At 40.5% G+C, this 21138-nt stretch overlaps 1 protein-coding gene across 1 annotated transcript; it reads left to right on the plus strand.

The window, feature by feature from the left end:
• The first annotated feature begins 454 nt into the window (after nt 1-454).
• Nucleotides 455-20468, plus strand: si:ch73-61d6.3 (occludin). Its single transcript, XM_047586712.1, has 9 exons — nt 455-702; nt 4429-5041; nt 6464-6655; nt 7105-7272; nt 11793-11956; nt 16112-16327; nt 17377-17548; nt 18053-18094; nt 19103-20468. The coding sequence occupies exons 2-9, from the start codon at nt 4448-4450 to the stop codon at nt 19199-19201; spliced, it is 1647 nt and encodes a 548-aa protein (XP_047442668.1). The 5' UTR covers nt 455-702; nt 4429-4447; the 3' UTR covers nt 19202-20468.
• The last annotated feature ends 670 nt before the right edge of the window (nt 20469-21138 follow it).

Below are 21138 nucleotides of genomic sequence, written 5' to 3' on the forward strand. Positions count from 1 at the left end.
TCAGATTCGGCAAGAGTTTTTGACAGCGTTCTTTCTTGTAATAAACCTTTTTCAAATGCAAGATAAGACTTGTCAGGGGTGATCACTTCTTTCTTCAGCACATCAATATACAACAAGCGCGATGATGTATGAGAGTGAGGGAGGGAACCTTGACCAGGACCCAGTGGCCTATGACACTCACACACAAACACACACACACATACATGAAACCAATCAGAAAAAGAAGTGCATTTTCTGTATAGTTCTCATGTCTCATGTGTTGTGTTATGTCCACAGCTCTCACGATAACTTTATTGGAAAAATTAATTAAACTAAATGTCTTGCAAAAATTCTGGTGGGGCCGTTTTTGGGCCGCGGGCTGTACGTTTGACACCTGTGGCATAGAGGCAGAAAGCCCGACCTCTGGCGGATGACACGCGGCGGTGTAGAGGTGTTGTGCGGTTGTGCCTCATCACCGCGGATAGATACCGTTGTGTCTGTCTCCGTCCGGGACAGACGCTCAGAAACAGAGGAGCGACTTTCAAAGTTAGTCTCACTCAAACAATACACCTAAAAAAAAAAATCTACACTTTGAAAGTATTTTATATTCTCGCCGACTGATATTTTTCCTAAACGTCCTCCAACTTTGAGAGGAAGGAGATTTTTGGCAGGAAACTGAGGCGGACTTTGGTCAAGTCTTTACTCCCCTTCAACCTTCTTCAGGTAAGATGACCGTAAGGTGGACAGAAGTTATTTTATTATCACACTGTAAAGTATTTGTAAAATACCTGTTGTCTAAACATTCATTCGTGTTGCTTGTTACCTCCTGTTCAGCCTTTGGAAGCTGTTTGGTATTTATAACTCGATCGATATGAACATCTGCGGGGCGAATAACTGCAAACACAACACTAAGATGAACAATCACCACCACTTACCGGATAAACCATAAACACACAAACTTACATTTAATTTCATCGTATTCAATGCGTAAATGAAAAATAAAACATCTGCATCTATAACAGACTATACGCTACTGATTGAATACACACAGGTGCCAGTTTATTATCTTATGAACTTTTGCAGTCCAAAAAAAACCCCCCTGTTTTTATTGAGTCGCACCTTAAACTCTGAGGGCAAAACCCATCATCAGTTTAGTTTGACCTTATTCGTATTTTTTTTTTATATGAGGCGTGCTTGCACGTTAAGAAAAATAAAGCAGTAATCTGCATCTATAATCATAACAAAAGTAGCATAAACTAATTGACATACTTACCATTTACTAATTACTTTATGACTTTTCCTATTTAAGTGTTTGCAGGGCGTTGCAGGCTGAAAGCTGCTGGTTGTTTACTCTCAGGAGCCAGTTTAGGCTATAGTCTATCTAATAAACTTTTGCAGACCTATGCACGGCAATAAACCCTTCCTTTGTTGAGTCAGTTCAATATTCCGTCTCACCTTGAACTATAAGGGTGTTTCTTGTTTTGATTTGATTCAGGTGACTAACAAATCCAAATTTATGATTTGATGCTGTTTCCTACTCTGCCTTAATCAATCTCATCTGCTCCTTCGGTGACCCGTCATTTGGCCTTTTGATTGACTGACCTAGTAATTCACCTAGTGGTTCACCTTTCCCCACACACTCCAAAGTTTCAGATGCACAACGCAACATTTGCAGCAGAAAGCATAGGAACGCGTGCTTGTTTTTTTGTGTGTTTTCATTGTCGCGTAGATTTTTCAGTGGGTTGTTTTTGGGCACACGGTCTTGGCAGACTCCCGTGTGCGATGCCAGTGGGTCTCGGCCTACGTTTGGGCAGGGACCTAATTGTTTATGGCAGATGTAAGACATGTGACCGTATAACTGGAATTCCGTTAGCAGCGGCGGATGATAGAGCCTCTGTGTTGCAGTGGAGCTCGGACTGAGCCTGGTGGGTGTTTGACCTGACCTGCAGCTGTGGTCCTAGCGGTTTGGCCTGAAAATGAGATGCATGAGCCAGATTTAGACAAACACTACTACTACTACTACTACTACTACAACTACTGTTAGTCCTATAGCTGCCATGCTGCTGGTGCTTTGGCTCTTAGCCCACGGAAACTGATCTGACTTTTGTCTGTTCATGAACTAAAATGTTCCCCCAGAATGACATGAGCCTTAACAATCAGTTTTGCAAAACACTAGCATTTGTTGTTTTTGTGCTGACAAAGGATTATTTTCATCCCCGGTTAATCTGCTGATAATTTTTTTTTTTCACTGATTGATATTTACAATAAAGCTGAGAGAAAAGAGCCAGCTCCAAATACCCATTTAAATGAACTATTACAGCGTAGTTTACAGTGTCTTGAGCCTAAACTGTTTCATTGGCAGGTTTAGATCATTACGATTTACATTTCATCCCTCTGTCCAAACTAAATTTAAAAGGACGCAGCGTTTTTCAGAGTCGTGGTTTATGTTTTAAGGCAAAGGTCACGTTTAACTTTCGGTTCTCGTAAAACCCTTGAGCCGTTTATTATTTCCTGGCAGCTATCGATTACAATCAAATACTGTAGCAGGAAATAAACTATAACCCGACCCATTATGGAAAGACAACAATAACCTGACGCTGTTGTTGTGCATAACGGACCCATCCACCTGTCCTCCCCTCCTTCTGTCTCTGCCTTCCTCTGCTCAGTAAGGACAGAGCAGCCCTTGTTTGATCCTGGACAGTGCCCCAATTTTCCTTCTTTCATTCTTTCTCCTTTTCTTTTTTTTTTTTTTTTTTTAACCCTGCCTCCATGGCAACACTGTTCCCGTGACGAACAGCTCTGACTTTTGCCCCTCCTGCTCCCGAAAACAAAGGCAAGAAGTTATGGAGGAAGGGAGAGTTACGGGGGGGAAGATAGCTGGGGGGGACAGGGCAATTGTGAGGGGGATGAAGGAAGTGGGAGACTGGAGGAGGGTATAATGGGAAGGTGTCTGGGATGGAGGCTCCGAGGCGAAACCTCTTCTGCTGTGAGCCCCATAAAGAGAGGAGAGTTACAATCGGCGAGCAGCGCCAGGGACCGACTCTCTATCTTTATGTCTGAACTTGTGAGTGGCCAGACATCTTGGCAGTTATCGCCCTCCTGATCTCGCCAAGACGCCAGAGACGGGGGGGGGGGGGATATCACATTTTGCACCCCGTGATAACTGATTAATTAGAGTTTAGAGAGAAAAAATACAAATGAAAGAAGCTGACTTCTGTCACAACTACCACAGGGCTTTTTTTTTTTTTTTTTGTCTCCCCTTTAAAATATTAAAGCCTAAAAGATGAATGAATGTCATTCGGTAATAAACATCACAGATGGTGTCACGGAACAAAATATTGATGCACGGCTCAGGAAAAAATAAATAAATAAATAAATATAATAATAATAATAATGGAAATAAAATAATAACTTAAAATAAAAATAAATAATTTAAAAATAAATGAATAAACAATAAAATAAATAATTTAAAAATAAATAAGTGACATAAATATTTAATAAATAAAAATAATAATAAACACAACTAAAAAACAGGGCGTGTGAGTGTGACAAATATGGCTTAGAAACTATACATCTGTTTATGAATCTGTATATGCAAAAAAATAGGTCACAAAATTGTTTGTCAGGCCAAATGAATGATTTACATATTAATTATTGTGGTTCAGACGATGTTGCGCAGTCTTTTGCACGTTCTATAGCACGTTTTACTCCTCTCTAGACGGAGAGCAGTAAACCAATTAAAAGGTAAAAGAGGAATTAATGTCTTGTGCAGTAACCTTGCCCTACTGCTTACACGCCTTCTCAGTCCAGCATGTAGGCCACCCACTCTCTGTGGGGCTCAGCGTGGAAGAATGGGCATTGTTAAGTTGTATATACTGTGGCCTTGCATATCTCTCCGAGATTTGTAACATTTTTAGCTGGCGAGATGTGAAATGTTCAAAGTCTGGACACGGTGGAGGCTGGAGAGAGACTCCTACAGCCTGTGGAGAGACAAAAAAGGAAAGTATTGTTTGGCTGCACTCCGTCCTGGTACCGACATCTCCACACTGACGCTCACTTAGCCAGTTCACCGACCTCAAAGCTAAGGTCAATCCTTTTAATATCGCTCATTTCTGTTTATGTTCGAAACCGGCTGTATGATGTGATTTATGACACGAGCGATAAACTTCCTGGTCTTGTGTCTACTAAACCTGACAGAAAGAGAAGATTGCGCAAACAAAGCTGAATCACGCCCTCGTAAATCTTACTGCCTTGGGAATGGTAAAACATTTACACCGCTCTCGTATTGAGCCTCATCACCAGAGTCACGCCTAACTTTCTCATATCTCCCCATGTAGCGTTACTACTCATATCAGTGCTGCTGAAAACCCAGACGCCTCTTGTAGATTTGTGCAGTACACTCTGGTCTCAGTTGGACTTTTTTGTTGTTTTTCTTGTCTCTGTTTACAGTTCGGGACATCTTTGAGCCATGTTTGACAAGCAGCACTACGACAACCCGCCGGTCTACACTCCTAATAATTTCATTGCTCCATCCAACAACGGCTACGGCCCCCCCGGCAGCACGCATGAACACCAGGGCGAATACCCGCCGCAGCCCGGCTCCTACTACATAGAAGAGAAACCGCAACACTTCTACAAATGGCGGTCGCCTCCTGGGATCATCAAGATCATGATGGCCACAGTGATAGTGCTGTGTGTGACGATATTTGCTTGTGTGGCGTCCACTCTCATGTGGGACATGCAGTACGGATATGGCATGGGGATGGGCTACGGCAGCAGCTATGGCTCGGGGTTAGGCGGTTACGGCGGCTACGGGGGCTACGGCGGCTACGGGGGCTACGGGGGCTACGGAGGCTACGGAGGCTACGGAGGCTACGGAAACTACTACGGCTCCCAAATGTCCCCTTACACGGCCAAAACTACGATGATCGCCATGGCAGCCATTAACTTTGTAGCAGCTCTGGCTTTCTTCATCACAAGCTTCTCTAAGTCCAGCACGTTCCGCACCAGGAAGTTCTTTCTGATACTCATGATATCCAGCATCGTCATGGGCATCCTGCAGGTGAAAGATCATTTTTGTTTCAGTTTGCTTTAATTGCATTTTGTAAAATATATTCATCAGTACGCAAAGTCTTAATGTTCGCGTCCATTCTTATGTAAGTATTCGTATGTGTTAGCATGTTTAGCCTATTATTAGATCCTCCAGTGTGTGTCAGGTTGTCATAAAATGTGGACAGTGGACGTGGGATGATTCAGGTATAAGAATATTGACACTGAGACAAAAGACACACCTTGGAAAAAGTTACTAGAAGTGAGACATCTTGTCACCAGACAACAGTAACTACACTGCAAAAAAAGGAATTTCAAGAAAGCAAAAAAATCCTTGTATCAAAGAAAAGAGCCACTGGCAAATATTTGTTTTTTTCTTATAGGAAGATGATTTGATTGAATATAAGAATATTCTGCTTCCTTCTAGTAACAGGATGTAATGTCCTACAGGACCTTACATCTGATACAGTGAGCTCGGCTTTAAAAAAGCTGCTGTGAACCTGTTACTATGAAGCACAAAGCAAGCTCTGCATTTAAAGTAGTGGGAGAAACAACTAGACAAACGTCCCATTCCGGACAAAACATTTTGTCTCCTGTTGTCGGCTTTGTGGCAGCAGTTATCTTGGCTGAAAACGCTCCCGAGCCAAAACCGATAAAAGTCTTTTATCGGCAAGTAAAAAAAAAACACATTAGAATGAAGAAAATATTCACAGATAGTAAAGTTTAACTAAGTTTCTCACATGAATCACACACACATAAAGTAAATTTGAGGAAGTGATACAGAATTGCAGCATTAAACGGTTATTTTATGTCCAGTTCCCATCTCATAGCTATGTCCCAACTGTGAAAATGGTCAACGCCTGTTTTTGTTATGACTGGTATTTAAATATGCATGTTTTATAAAACCCTAAAACCCAGAAGCATAATCTGGGACAGGACTCTGTGCACACAGTTTAACTCTGCTCAGGATATAACGCTACTGTAGAGCTCGAAGTTAATATAAACTGGATGGATTTTCTCCTAATTCAACCCTCAATCCCTTTGGTTTTTAGAACATTTGTTAAATTTAGTGTAAACGGACTTACAATACAAAGCATTCACAATACGCTGATGTTTTTATAGGATTCCAGTTGACTAGTCAGCAACAACAAAGTATCAGACAGACTAGGGAGGAGATCCTTTAAAGTTTATTGTTTCAAAACCAGTCTCGCATGTCACATGTATCCTTTGCACTTACAGTATGTTCTGTGGTTTATCTGATATGGCTGCTACTGAATGTTTGTGTTGCGTTTCTGTGCGGCCTGAGGGTTTCGGTGTGGCCAAATTAGATTTCCGAGGAACGCTTCTAGAAGTTTCTGCAATAAAAAGAGATTTCACAAAGTCATCGTGACGGGACATGTCATAATGTGGTAATTGTGTCTTTTGCGTCTTTCAGGGCATCATAACCATCGTCTACATTGTCGGGGTGAACCCCATGGCCCAAAGCTCTTCCAACATGATGTACAGCCAAATTCAAATGATGTGCCAGGGCCTCTACCAGAATTCCTACTCTCAGATGGGGGGAGGGGGAGGCCTCCCCATCTACAACCAGTACCTGACCCATTACTGCTTCGTGGACCCACAGGAGGTCTGTATCAACATGTTTCATTTGTTCAGGTTACTTTTTTCTAATATAAATCTAGTGGCCTAAGTCAGATGATCATCTTATTACGATGAGTCCCCATGAAAATGTCCAAAATGTCCATGAGCAATACTTTAAAATAAAACCTGACCATTTGAAATCTGTAACAAGAATATATTTGGCATTTTCGCTTATGGAATAACTTCTATGAAAGTTTATTTTTCAGTTGTGTCTTTGGAAAACCTTACAAAACATGTGAAAATTAGACTGCACACAGCATATCTCATATTATTATTATCCAGTAATGTTTTGTGTGTGTTTCATGAAGTTCTGATTAGATTAGTGCCATGTTTTTCTTACTGATGTCATTATTTTGTGTACTTTAAGGATAAACCAAGTTCACATCAGAACTTGATATTTTTTCCACATCTCACAGTCACGTTTTTCTTTTCTAGGGCATCGCCATGTTGTGTGGATTTCTGATCGTCATCGCCTTGGGTGTAATCGTTTTCTTCGCAAACAAAACAAGAGGGAAGATCTGGCGCTACGGAAAACCGAACATCTACTGGGAAGAGCCCCTCGTAGGTGGAAAGGCTTCGGAGGGCAGAGACGTGGAAGACTGGGTAAGAGACAACAGGATGGTTGGAGCGGTTACAACAGTATTTGGTTTACACGGGATTTAAAAAAGAAAAAGAAAAAAAGAAAAAATCACATATTGACCCAAACTGACCTGCGTGCACAGCTTGCAGTCAAATGAACAGGGTCACGCAGAGTTTAAATCCGGCCTAAGGTCGGAATAAAATGTCCACTGACAGATTTGATTAGATGAAATGCTCAACTTTTTTATTTATTTATTTATCTTTTTTGTGCAGAAGATTCAGACGGCAAAACGGATTGACGTATGCTTTTGCTTTTCACGAAATGTTGGACTCGGTAGGTCATTGTTGTGGCCGTTGTCATCCTGCTACAGGTAGTCATCAGGTTTGAAGACGGGCAGGCTGCACGTGGTGATTCAGACGCAGTAAATAGCCCAAGCTGAGCCATGCACATTCTTGCGGTTATTTTTTACGTTACACTATTTTTATCCTATAATTGTGTAGCATGGGCGAAGAGAGTTGCTGATTACCACTTTACGTCTTACGTGTTTCCTTTACGAGTTGGAAGTCCAAGAGTAGCTCCATATAGAGTTGTTTATTGCTTAAAGGGACCCAGCGGGGAAGCAGTCATACTACCGTAACTGTGTTTCCTCTGATTGAGCCATTTCGTTCAGGGTCAGGGCTGATAGCAGCCAGTGACTGCTTGCTCGTGGTCTGCGACCTGGTTTCACTCTGAGTAATCATTAACCACCTGTGAGATAGAAGCAGGCAGGTGGTTTCTAGTGAGCCTGTCTTTGCCGTTGTAGTCGTCAACAGCTTGCTGGGCAGATACTGTAGGACTGTGCCCTGAGATGCAGTTGATGATTAACTTGGGTGACAATGAGTAACAGTTTGGTAATGCTAAGATGAAAACATCAAAAAAGCTCAGGTTTAGAAATTGAATTAATCAGTCCTAAACAGCCCTGCTAGGGTAAACTGAATAAACCAGTGTAAATTTTATTTTGTATTCAGAATCTGCACCGTTAAAACTAAGCGGAAAGAATGTGCTATATATAAATACACATGATTGTTATCATTTTGCATTCAGTATTAAGCTATTCAATTAGGTTCACAGGTTCAAATATTTATTTTGTGTTATTCCAAACATGTGCAACAGTAGGGTGGCAGTTTGACGGACAAATGGGAGGGCGTCTTCGAGTTTCTCCTGGGGACTGAATAGAGGGTGGATGTTATTTTGTCGTAGTGACGGTCGACAGTAACTATTTCAGTTCCAACAATAAATAACAAATAAAACAATAAACTGAATATTTAGTATAGTATAGTATAGTATAGTATAGTATAGTATAGTATGGCTAACGTTACTCCTCAGTAAAGCTCTTAGTGTTAGCATCTTTTATTTAGCTACATTAATCATAACTGAACCTACTTAAAACTAACTTAAACTAACAGAAACTGAGGCTAATCCACTTTCCCAAATCCATATTAGTTCGTATGCATCATTGTTGACTCCGGTTGTCCCTAATTTGATCTGACAATCCACATTTTTCCCAGTCTAGCTGTATTTCCTGCTACATTTCACCATGTTTTTGCCACTCTATGGGGGCGTGGCCCCAGGTGGCTCAGCAGCGATAGGGGCGGGGCCTACTGTGTACAGGAGGCTTAGATTGACAGGTCCTGGCTAGTGTGGCTTCTGGGTCACCGAATGAATGAAGTACTGACTGAAAGATAACATCTTCTGCTTCCATCTGGATTCATGTTCATGTGTATATAAAGAAATTAAAAATTGTGGCGGGAAACTAAAATATATACATATAAAAGATGTCAACCAAAGATTCTGCGACCCCTGTACAGTACCTGTACCGCCTGTTGAAGACCAGTGTCTGTTTCAACACTGTTTCGCTGAACGTCAAGAGTCCATAAATCAATGCATGCAGACATACAAGTACACATATATGCCAACAACAAGTAAGAAAAACTAGAAACTAATAAAACAACAACAAAAACAACTTAGCATGCTACCTAGTTTTAAATGGTGGTATACCTTCATAAGTGTTTGCTGTCATAAATTAGTACATGTTTTAGAAAATGTTTTGAGTCACAGTGTAACTCCTGCAAACACTGCACGATGCCAGAAGAAAGCGCTACACAGACGTGTTGTTACGTCGGGTTAAATAGGGCTGTTTGTTTTTGACAGAGGTTGAGGTTGAGCGTGGCATCATGCACGGAGCAGAGTCAATGAGACGAGCCTGGAGTGAATCCTATGACTAACGCTTGTGTCTAATTATGGAGCCGTGCTCGCTGATGTCATCAGACGTATTGTAATACCAGTAATGAAGTGTGCGTTGACACTGCATTTAGCAACTTCAACAGTTTTCACAGAAGTGCAGTCGCAGGTTTATCTTAAAGGTGTGTGGAAAGACTGAAGCATATATACTCCACGTAGGTTGTGAAATCTGACATATCTGACTTTGCTGCTCGAGACCGTGTACTCTACAAAAGCAGGTCAGCTAATATGCACCGTCAGTATATAGTCGTATCAGCTGTACGCATTTTATCTTTGTACGCGAGTCCACCTGTACAGGTTTACCCGGATCTGACCCACATACTGAGTCATCAGCCTGGTTTTACTTCCAGTGACCGTCTAAGGCTGTGGTTGGTTTCAGATTGGACCCGTCTCTGCTGCTGAGCTCTGGGAGGCCTGGCTCGCTCCGATGACCTCACATACAGGCCTTATTCAGCTCACCCAGGGGGGTGGGGGGGACTGCATTGTGTCTGCTGCATGAGGTCACCAGAGCTGGTTTCTGCAGGGCTGCCTCTGCTGCAACCACTGAAAGTGACTGCAGTGACGAAGACTTGAAGCATCCCTTTTGGCATAGTTTAAAACAACAATTATTATATAGTTATAACATGGAAGTAACCTGTACTTTAAACTATTTAAATATAGTGTTGTGACCCGTTGAGTGCACAGAATGAGTAATTCTCGTCTGAGCTGTATGGTTTGTGGTTTGCTTCCTTAAGGAGCGATAGCAAATTGTCAAAGCCTAACCTGAGCGTCTTCTCAAACCAAGCATTTAGAGGAAAGACAAGTAAACTGTCTTCATCTGTCACAAATGCTGCAGTTGGTGTCTGTTATTATTAAAAGTGCATTTCTTTTCCTTCCTCTTAGCTGGAAGACATTCCAGCAATTGGAAGTGGTTTCAAGTCATCTAAGCAGACAGATGTTTGACATATCTGACTTCTACTTGAACCACGCCTCTTTCTTTGCCGGGGTCATGCTTCTCCCTATTTAACCCACAGCCTCTACGCCTCACTGCTCCTTTCATCGACATCCACCACCGCACGTCTTCTCCACCTTTTTTTGTCTCCTGGCTTTGCTTCACCGGGTCCAGGACTCTCAGACCGTTCTCATTGCGAACGCACCGCTGTGCCGCACACTGAGAGGACATTGTTGAGATTCTTACATGAAGTGCTCCCTTCAAACACAATTCTCCTGCAGCTGCACAGAGGGGCAGCTCTCCCCCACCCAAGCGCTCCACCCATCGTGATTATTGTTTTTTGTGGGGTGAAGGCTGATGTTTGACTGGGAAGAATTTAGGATATGGTGCTGTAATATACTAGAAAGCAAGAGTTTTATATAATTTCCCTTATAAGCTGAGCTAACCTTCCAAGTTGTAGATAATTAAAGAACCTGTGAGATACTAGTGGAGGTCTTTTAAAGGCATCTAATGATTGATAAACTTACTGGACAGAGTAGTGACCAGTCCTGAGGTTTTCATTGTGAGGAAAACTGTCACGCAGACAGGAAGGACTTGGAAATACAATTAAGTCTAATGTTTTTACATGAGATGTTCCTTTTGTTTGAAGACAGAAAGGAAGAGCGGATCCGTTCCAGCTGTTCATGAAGATATAAAACAATTGAAAGAAAAGGAAAGAAAGATTCAACAGTTCTCCGTTACATTGTTTTACATAATAGTGCTGTGACCAATACTTTTAGGTTATTAGGTCAGAATCAGGAACAGACTCAAATCAGGACCTTGTTCAAATCCCGTAAAAAAGAAACAATTAAAGAGATTAGAGTTGTTTTATTCTGTGTTTGTTTTCCGTTAACTTTCTAATTAACCCGTAGCGCTCCTTTGTTTTTATTCTTTTGACCTTTTCAAGCACCGTAAACCAAGCAGAAAAACCTTGTTGGACTGAAACGTCCAATCACATGCCTCAGTGATCGGTCAAACTTGTGCCACTGTCTCCGTCTTCTTCTTGTCTTTCAAACCGTTGTTTGATCTAATTCATTATGTCACTCTTCGCTTTAAGACCTCGCACTGTTCGGAAAGTTTTACTGAGAGTTCTGGTGTTGATAAATGTGTGATAGACAATCTCAATTATGTCTTTGATGTATCACTTACAATAAACAGAAAAAAATAACAGCTTCTTTAACCTGATATCTGTCAGAAAATGGGCCTGTGTGGTGGTCTGGTCTTTGTGGCTGCTCCAGTTGTTTGTTGGTGTTTGCTGAGCCTGTTCCGTCTGTTTCTTCCTGTCTGCTTTAGGTGAACAATGTGGAGGAAAGCCGCAGCGCTCACGACACCCATACCCTGCTGGTGTCAGAGAAGGGAGGCGGGCTGCTCAACGCCTCAGTCAACAGTGTCATCTCCTACCCCCCAGCCAAGGTGGACAGCAGCTCCTACAACGAGGACGCCTACGACCACAACGAGTAAGTGACCCTTTGATAACCTCAGAGCAGTGGCACCGTTCGCTTGTCCAGTGTTTCCTGCAACAGTTGAACCCTTGTCGTCAGATTCAAAGGCAGACCGAGTCATGAGAGAGATCACGCTGACTGACTTACGCCGCCTGAAGTTCTCTGAAATCTTTATGAGCACCTGCCCAGAAATGTAACTGCTTCAACAGCTGTGATTGGCCTGAAATCCATTTACTCGTCCACATCTCTCACTGGAGACTAGTGGCTTGTTCCACTTGTATTCATAAGTACAAATGTTGGATTTTCTACTAAGAAAGTCGTAGAATCGTCACTTCCCCCAAGTCGAGTTTCCAAGATGGCCGCCCCTTGTGTAAACAGTGAATAGAAGCTTCTGTAATATCCCGTTTAGTAGCACTTCTGATTAGTTTTTGTTGCATTAAATCGGTCGTACAGACGATATGTTTCCACATACATATGTTGAAATGCTGTTACAGCGTAATTTAAGTTTTTGATGCATTATATATGAACTACAAGCTCATGAAGCGCTAACAATGGCTAAGAACATTAGCCTAGTAAAACCAAAACAGGGCCAAACACCATCGTGTCAAACTGTGCTTAAATAATAAAAAAAAAGGATATTTTTATTGTGTGGTCTTGTAGATTTCATCGCTGTAAATAATTCTAGTAAAAAAAAACTCATGAGTTGGTTCAAGTTATTCGTTTCAATTTACAATTTGTGTAAATTGTAAATTTATTAGCATTATAGCCATAGTATCAGTTAATATCAAAAACTTTAATTTCACTCTGCACACGAAGTTTCCACCAAGTTGAAGCAAGATCTTTCATGATCCGCCTCATCTAGTTTTCCAACTTCTTTAGCTGAAACTTAGGTGTGTCGTCATTCCCAGAACAAGCCCAGAACATCCACCCTCCTCCTTCCTCTAATCAAACCATCTACTCAGACGTCTTCTGTGGGTTTTTTTTTTTGTTTGTTTTTTATGTTGCAGTGGTTTCAGTTGAAGTGTCTGTTGTTCAGCACAGTAAAACTCCACACAGTTGACTAGCAACCAACTAATAAAACAAACGATGCCAACCAGAGCACATCATAAATGTGTATGACACCATTCACTTAGGCTGTGATCTAGTCTTTTCTTTGATCTGTTGCAGAAGCTCGAGACAACGTAAAGAATGATTTTAATGATTTTACGTAACAGGCACGTAACGCAGCCGACTAATCAGTGTTTTACCCTCAACTCAGGGTTAATCATCGAAAACGCTTCAGTGTTTTACAGGATGTGGGGGAGAGTGGGGACAGTTGCAACACTTTTTACATGTCCTTCAGTTTCTCAGTGACTGTTTCTATTCGAAAGTTTAATATATTTAACTCGTATATGTCACCGTACTGGTTCAACATGTGTACGTCTAATAATACGCCCCACTCTCCCCTATACCGAGGCGCATTTTTAGTAAAAGTAGCTTCTAATTATTTATTCGTTTATTTAAAAAGATCCATATTAGTTGACACCAAGACATCAGCTAGTCTTCCTGTGGTCCAGACAATAAAATACAGAGACAAGCATCACAGTCTCAATTAAAATAAATAAATAAATAAATAAATATAGTAGTAATAATAAACATACACCCAAAATCATACATAGAAAATACTTCTTTTCTTAAAAGTAAAGGAAGACATAATACAAGTTGTGTATCACATGACCCAACCTCACTCATTCAGGATGAGCAGTGTTCAGGTGTTATAGAGTCGGCCTTAGGTAAAGCAAACATATCGATGAGTATTCACACAGTAAATTATATTATTATAAAGAAATTTAGGAGTCTGACTGTTAATTATTCTATGGAAATATATTAGTACATTAGAATAACATTACTTTAACCCTCAGCCAGGCTTCTGCAACATGAACAACCAGTCTAGTTTTGAGCCACTTGTAATTTTATTGTGCACTGTAAACCAAAGCCGAAATGAACTGAACCACGTGACTCACACAAGAAAACATCTAATCACTCATCTGTTTTTAAACCCCGTGAAAACATATTGTTCTGCCCACAAAAGAGAGCTGTGTGTGTGCGACCTTTGAGCCCCCGTTGGATTAATTTTCTCCCCCCCCCCCCCCCCCTTGTGTTTATTGAAATCTCTGAGCAGGAGAAAAAGCAGGATGTTTGTCTCCTTTTATCACAGCTGGGAATGATGTCTGAAGCACCTTGTTTTCTGTTTGCATAGTGTCTTTAGGAATGTGTGAGTTAAATGTGTGAAGTAACGTACTCTTAGAGTTTCCTTTACTTTGATCTGGTCAAAATGATATGTGCAGTGACCTTAGTGCAGGCTGTTGTATACATGTATAAATTGCACATAGTATAGTAGACTATTTTAATGAGTTCCTCTCAGAAAAAGACGTTTTCATGAGCAGGAGAAATGTTAACCTAAATACCTGCAGTGTGCTCTGTTGTTGACATCATTCAGTCTTTTGTAAGAACTTGTAATATCTGTGCCATTGGATTTGGATTCCTCCACAAATCCCTAAAACCTACAAAATTGAGCATGCTTCCGCCGTGCGTTATTAAAAAGCTGTACCTACTTCCTGCTCAGCGAGAGACTTCTGAGGGCAGTCAGGCTGCAGGGCGAGAGCAACAATAATCATTAGTGGTTCAATCCATGTACCTTCCTCTGTGTGACATGTGTCTGGGCCGTATCCAGTTCCTGGAGTTGTTTTGGTCCCGTTGTTCTTGGAGTTTCATTTCTTTGAACTCTCTCTTCTTTGTTACATAAGAACACGTAACACTAGAAAACGGTTTGCTTTTTGCGTCTTTGTGTTGTAACAAACGGATTCCAGGTACTGGCTGTAACCGTTAAAGCAGGAGAAATATTGACACCACTCCCATACGAAACTTCAGGGAGCACAAAAACTTGAAAAGGCAGAAACTAGCAGCTGACTAACGCCTCTAAAGTTTATCAACTTTGGTTGGTGACTTTCCTATTTTATTTGAAACTTTTGTAAGAATAGAATAGAATAGAATAGAATGTCATTTATTGTCAGTGCACGAGAACACATACAAAATAGTACAAACAGGTATTTCACAAAGATTTACAAGCTAAAGTTAAAATACTATACTATACTGCAAAAAAATAATGAAAATATACAAAACATTTCAAAATATATTTTTTATAGCAGCAGTGGTAACATTGCACGAGGTTAATTTGTGCTTGACTCTATCTGTGTAATGTAGGGAACTGGTATTGACCATTAATAAAGAGTTTAACACTCATTAGCTCTACTAGTGTAGGTGTAATTCAAACACATTTTTATTGTGAATTTCACGAATCAACAACTTCCACATTTCGATTCATGTGTGTTTCAGTGTTTTTAGTGCATGACGATACATTTGTGTCATCACTCTTTACAAAACAAATGTGAAATAACCAAAACTGTTCTAAATGTAAAGCAAACCAGCAGATTTTTGTAAACTTCTAGACTCATCACGAGTTCTCCAGGGCGTCAAGTTTGTTATAACTTTAGGTTTGGTTGTTTAATATGTAAAGTTCTGCATGATGTGGCTCCGCCCGCTCTGAATGACTTCATTAAAAATAAATGAGCCACTAACTCAAACCGAGTCACTAAGGACCTCTGTTAACAGAGACTGTGAGGTGTCAGTTAGAAGAAACCTCTTTTGGACAAAATGTTGTTTAATGGCTCCAGTTTATGGAATAATCTACCGCCCTCTATGAAGGTGTGGCTCAGATCAACCCGGTCCTGTAACCATGGAAACCAGCCAGTAAAGCAGTAATAGCCTGATATCTGATTAGGTGAAATGTGCAAGAGGGCAAAGTGCAATAAGTTTGGGTATATATGTATCATCTAGTAATGTGGAATAGGGCTGTGTGCAATAAAAGTTATGTACAGTCTGGACGTTCCTGTCTTGGTCACTAATGAATGATCACTTGTATTTGTGTGTGTGTATTTATTGCACATAAGTCAATTTTTTCGTTCCTCCCAGGGTTTTTTCTACATTTTTCTCCTGTTTTTATGAACATCAATGAGCCTCGGCTACAATCTGGCACGTTTATGTCATTTATAATGTTCATTAACATGCTCTGTCCTTAATTTAAATGAATTTAAATATATTTATATATATATCTTTGTTGCTTTTCTGCAGGTACTCGGACAGAACGACCGCCAGCCAACCGTCCAAAACGTTCTCCCACGTCGGGAGGACCAGCTCCAGCCCTTCGGAAGAAACGGGCCGCAAACCCTCGGCCAACAGGGGCAAGAGGCGCAGACGTAACCCACACTTTGATGAGTCTCAGTATGAAACGGAGTACACCACGGGAGGAGAGACGGGCAACGAGCTCGACGACGAAGAATGGGAAAGGTGAGGACTGAACGTCAGCGGCCGTGAGCTGCTCATATTCTGTCTGGATCACAAATGAAAACGTCATTAGCCGAGAGCTCAGAACGTGGACCAGGAGTCAAAAGCTGCTGCTCCCTCAGGACCAGACCTTAATTCTCTGACATGAATTAGTCACTGTAATCTCTGAAAAATGAGCTTGTGCGGCTCTAACTGTCTTTGTTTGTACTATGTAAAGATAGAACAGTCTGGTGACAGATGCTTGAACAGTAAAACCTGGGAAAAGGCCTCTGCTGTATCTTACTCGCTCCGTCCAGGAGAGTAGTTAATCCGCTGAGTTATGCCACTTCACATGAGCTGTACTCGGACATAATTAGAGAACTGGGACAAAGGTACAAATATTCAGAGACATTACTGCTGCTTGGTCGTATTTGCATTCACCCACATTTCCAGAAATATCCCAGAAGGGTTAAACTCACCTTTACAGAAACCAGCAAAACTCAAACAGCCTTGTGTTTAAAACGTAGATCTTCAACAGGAGGAGGTACTGCAAGTATATATTTTTTTAAAATTTTGATCCACACATTTAACTTTCTTTAATTACACATTAAGATTAATCCAACATTTTTTAGTAAAGGGATAAATGGACGTTATTTATTGGTCAGCAGTTCATTCATTCAGCGAAACACTGAGACCTGTCAATCAAAGCCTCCTGTACACAGTAGGCCCCGCCCCCATTGCTGCTGAGCCAATCACAAAGCCTCGTTTTACACTTGGACGCTGTCAGGTTCTCCACAAATCCACAGTAATAATAATGTATATTTAAAAATAGCACTAGGCCGAAAATAATATAGGACACATACAGCAGGTTAAACTCTCAGTCAGTTTGGGCTCCTCGGTCTGAAAAATTAAAAAAAATATTCATAATAAGAATGCTCTCCTTGTTTAGTAGTCACAGCCTTGTAAGTGGACATTTATAGTAAGTTGTGATGTGTTAGCTGAGAATTACAGAAATGTTAGAGCATCTTCTGTCATGACATCTTTTTTTCTTTTTTTTTTTTCTCACGATACAGGATGTACCCGGAGATAACTTCCGATCCTCAGCGTCACGACTACAAGAGTGAGTTTGATTCGGACCTGAAGGAGTACAAGCGCCTCTGTGCTGAGATGGACAACCTCAACGATCAGCTCAACAAACTGAGCCGGGAGCTGGACACACTGGATGAGACTTCTTCCAAATACCAGGTAAGACAAATATAACACTCACCTCCTAAAGATGTGAAGGACAGAGCTGAAAAAAACGTGAATGAAATGAACCTAACTTTTGAGTAATACATTCACTGATATATATTAAATATTGTTATGGACTAAAACTTCATCTTTGCCAAACACACATTCATCCAGAACCTTTCATCGCTATTTACATAAAGATTTAATCAGTACCAGTAAGTGAAACCAGTTCACAGTTAGACTCTGTGTGTAATGACTTGTTGGAGGAAATGAAGGTTGTGTTGTGCTAAAAAGAACAATAGAAATCATTAAACAAGAGTTTGACACACACACGCCCATAGCTCTCAGTGTTTGCAGTGTTCAGTCAGATCAAACTATTAACACATCTGACTTTGCTTCGAGTCAAACGTGTCGTCTCTGTGTTTGATGAGTGAGTCTTTAATATAATAAACACACAAAGACACAACAGAAATGCTCAGTTTGTTGATTATACCAAATGTTTGTGTCGTTCTTCCTCAGATTTTAGCGGAAGATTATAATCAGCTGAAGGATCTGAAGCAGGTGAGGAGACGTTTCTGTCCTTTTCCTTTTAAAGACGAAATCTACGAGCTCATTTCTTTATCTTTTTCCTTTCATTGTAAAAAATGTAATTTCTTTGCGTTCCGTCTTCATTCCGATAGATAGATACTAGTGTCTTTATTATAACTTGGAAAAATAAAGTTTTATAGTTTTTTTTTGTTTTATTTGTTCACATATAAATAAATACATAGAAAAGGGTGAAAAAACGCATAAAAGGTAAAGATTTAAACAAGTGTGAGGTGTGGTTAGAAACCTTTAGAGGCTTATATTAAAACCACACCCAGAGATAAAGTTAAGATACATACGACACAATATCAGATAAATGTTAGATGAACAAACAAGTAGAACCATAACTCATGACTACGATTGATAATCATGTTCAAATATTTAAAAAAGAAAGGAAAACTAGATCAGCCCTATTTTTCCAAGTTAGTAATCTTAAGCAACAGAGCATTTTTAAGGTTCTTTTTTATATATGTTTTTATTTGTTTAAACAGGATATTGCACATTAGTCAACTTCATAGTAAATGTGTCAGCGTTAGCCAGCTGGATAATTCCTTTAATTCCTTTTGGTAAGATGTTTTAAGAACCATTATCATATCTGTTACAAAACAAAAACCTAATTCATCACTAATAACCAGGCGTTGAGCCATTAGCTCAGAGCTAAAACAGATACAACAATAGATGACGACAGAAATAACATGCAGCCTATAAGGCAGGTAATGATGTTTAGATACGTGGTTCTTCAGAAGAGAGTCCTTCATGTATAAGAGGTGCAGTTTCTTATGTCAATAGGTATTTTACTCCATGATTTAAAAGCTCTCAGAGAAAAGCACAGTTGACTAAAGGCACTAGATCTATGAGGGATCACACAGTCGCCTCTGAGGGCCGACCTCGTTCCTTTCAAAAGGCTCAGAGTGGTTTATGATTTTAAAAAAGGATGAGTTAGTTATTGGGAAGTGACTCTTATGTGCCGTCTCTGCCCCGTAGACGCCAGACTACCAGGCTAAGAAGAGAGAGTGTCGCAGGCTGAGACACAAACTGTTCCACATCAAACGCATGGTGAAGGAGTACGACAGGAGCCACTGAAGAACCCACTCGGCCCCGACCCCCGCGGTCACGGGCCCGACATGCACTCCAAAAGGCTACAAGAGACGCTGTGACACGCTGAGACCAAAGTTACAGCACAGACGCATAAACAAACACATCGGGAACTTACTGCAAAATCATAACAATGATCAAGACTCATCTTTCATTCTCTGGTAATTTACATATAATCACCACTTTATGGGAAGGAGGCGAAGAAGCGAGACCTTCAGCTGCGGCCGCTTCCAGGGCAAAACGGTGCCGTTTCTCTGAAGGTTTCAGCCTTTCAGAGTGTTTGCAGTGTGCAGCCACGTGTGCGGATCAGAGGGTGCAGCTGAAGAAAAAAGGTTGTTTGAAAGTCATCAGATCTACAGTCACCTGTGATAACACGGCTCAGATTGCGCTGCTGCTGTTGTTTGCTCTCCGATCCGGCAACTATTCTTTGTGTTATCGCCGCAGATAAGAGTGTGGAGCAGCAGTTGTAGAGAGAGCGCGGCCACATGTGACGCGGGCCGCGGGGATTATTCGCTAGCAGCAAACATGCGGTTTCTTTAACCCCTTGGTTTGGTGTTAATCTTCTGGTGTTTAGTTAAGATTTCTCACTTCTTTTTTTGTAAGTTTCGGTGAAGTTAACTGCTTTTTGTCTACTCTAAGATTTTTACACTGATCATCAGCACATTTCATGAGACCAAAAAGGGGACAAACTGACCAATGAGATACGTGGCATTGTTGCACTGTAAATACTTTTAATGAAACAAACCAAGAACACACGTACAGTATTCCTGTTTGAGCAGTCCTTTAGATTCGTTAGCATTTGTGCGGTTTTGAATCAGTCATGCTATGCAAAATTAGTAAATTTAGTGTTTTTGTATTATTTTTTTTTTTTATCATGTACACTCCTCAACAAACTGTAAAAACGTGTCACTGTCTATAAGCTCGGCTCATCTTTTTTTTTTTTTTTTTTGCCAACGAAATCTGCTATAATCTTGCATTAATCCTCTTCATGTATAAAGAGATCGACTGTACATTTTAAAACTGTTCAGACACACTGTTCACCAGTCATGCATTTGTGTATTGTTTTTTTGTTTTTTTTTTTATGAAAAACGTCGTTGTCATTTTACAAACCACCTGCGAGCCATTTATTTTTGTAAGAATTTATTTTCTCTGATGCCATTATAAAATACCATTTTTATAACTGTATACATCCATAAATTATGTCGTCTAAAATGTATGGATTTAGTAAGCAATAAACATTTCTAATTCTCTAAAACTCCTATTGTGTCACTTCCTGCGTGTAGCTTGAAAGGTGAAAGCTGCAGCTCGATGCAGTTACAGTGAACGTCCAGCAGGAGGAGCAGGAAGACTTTTCTGTTAGGAAGCTCTGATGATCCCGGTGAGTCTAATGCGAGCTGCTGCTGCCCTCTGTTGGTAAATCTTTAAAAGCTTTTGACTTTGCCCTAGTTTCACATTACACACTGTATGCAGTATTTAACTACTCGTTGCCACAGGAAACTGTTTTCATCTACAGAATCTGCAGAATAAACTGTACACAGAGAAAGCAGTGTATTTTATTTATGCAAATTATTAGTTGAGGTTTTGCAGAGGTGTTGGGGATAGTATGGCCACTACACTACCTAAAGAATCTTGCATTTACTATAACTTTACCTACGTTATACCCTTAAAAGTCGTATGTGTATAAAAGGTAATTATAGTAAGAATATCAAATAACGAAAAATGCACACAATCACTGACTGACAAAGATTTAGATGAGAACTTTGAGCCTCAACTCAGATTCACACATTGTTTAAACATGTGCCGATGTGTGTGTGTGTGTGTAAAATATACTTATATTCAATCAAATCTTGTATTAAGAAAACAAAATCTGCCAATCTGCTTACAATATGCACAATATGCAAGTTCTTGTCTCTGAACAGAATATG

The sequence above is a fragment of the Mugil cephalus genome, chromosome 6 (assembly GCF_022458985.1).
Source record: "Mugil cephalus isolate CIBA_MC_2020 chromosome 6, CIBA_Mcephalus_1.1, whole genome shotgun sequence".
In the NCBI taxonomy this organism is placed as follows: Eukaryota; Metazoa; Chordata; class Actinopteri; order Mugiliformes; family Mugilidae; genus Mugil; species Mugil cephalus.

Excerpts from the sequence above, each read along its gene's own strand:
- si:ch73-61d6.3 (XM_047586712.1), top strand. The coding sequence starts at position 4,448 with ATGTTTGACAAGCAGCACTACGACAACCCGCCGGTCTACACTCCTAAT. Across the intron at positions 16,328-17,376 it reads GACGACGAAGAATGGGAAAG|GATGTACCCGGAGATAACTT; the intron begins GTGAGGACTGAA and ends CTCACGATACAG. Across the intron at positions 18,095-19,102 it reads AGCTGAAGGATCTGAAGCAG|ACGCCAGACTACCAGGCTAA; the intron begins GTGAGGAGACGT and ends TCTGCCCCGTAG.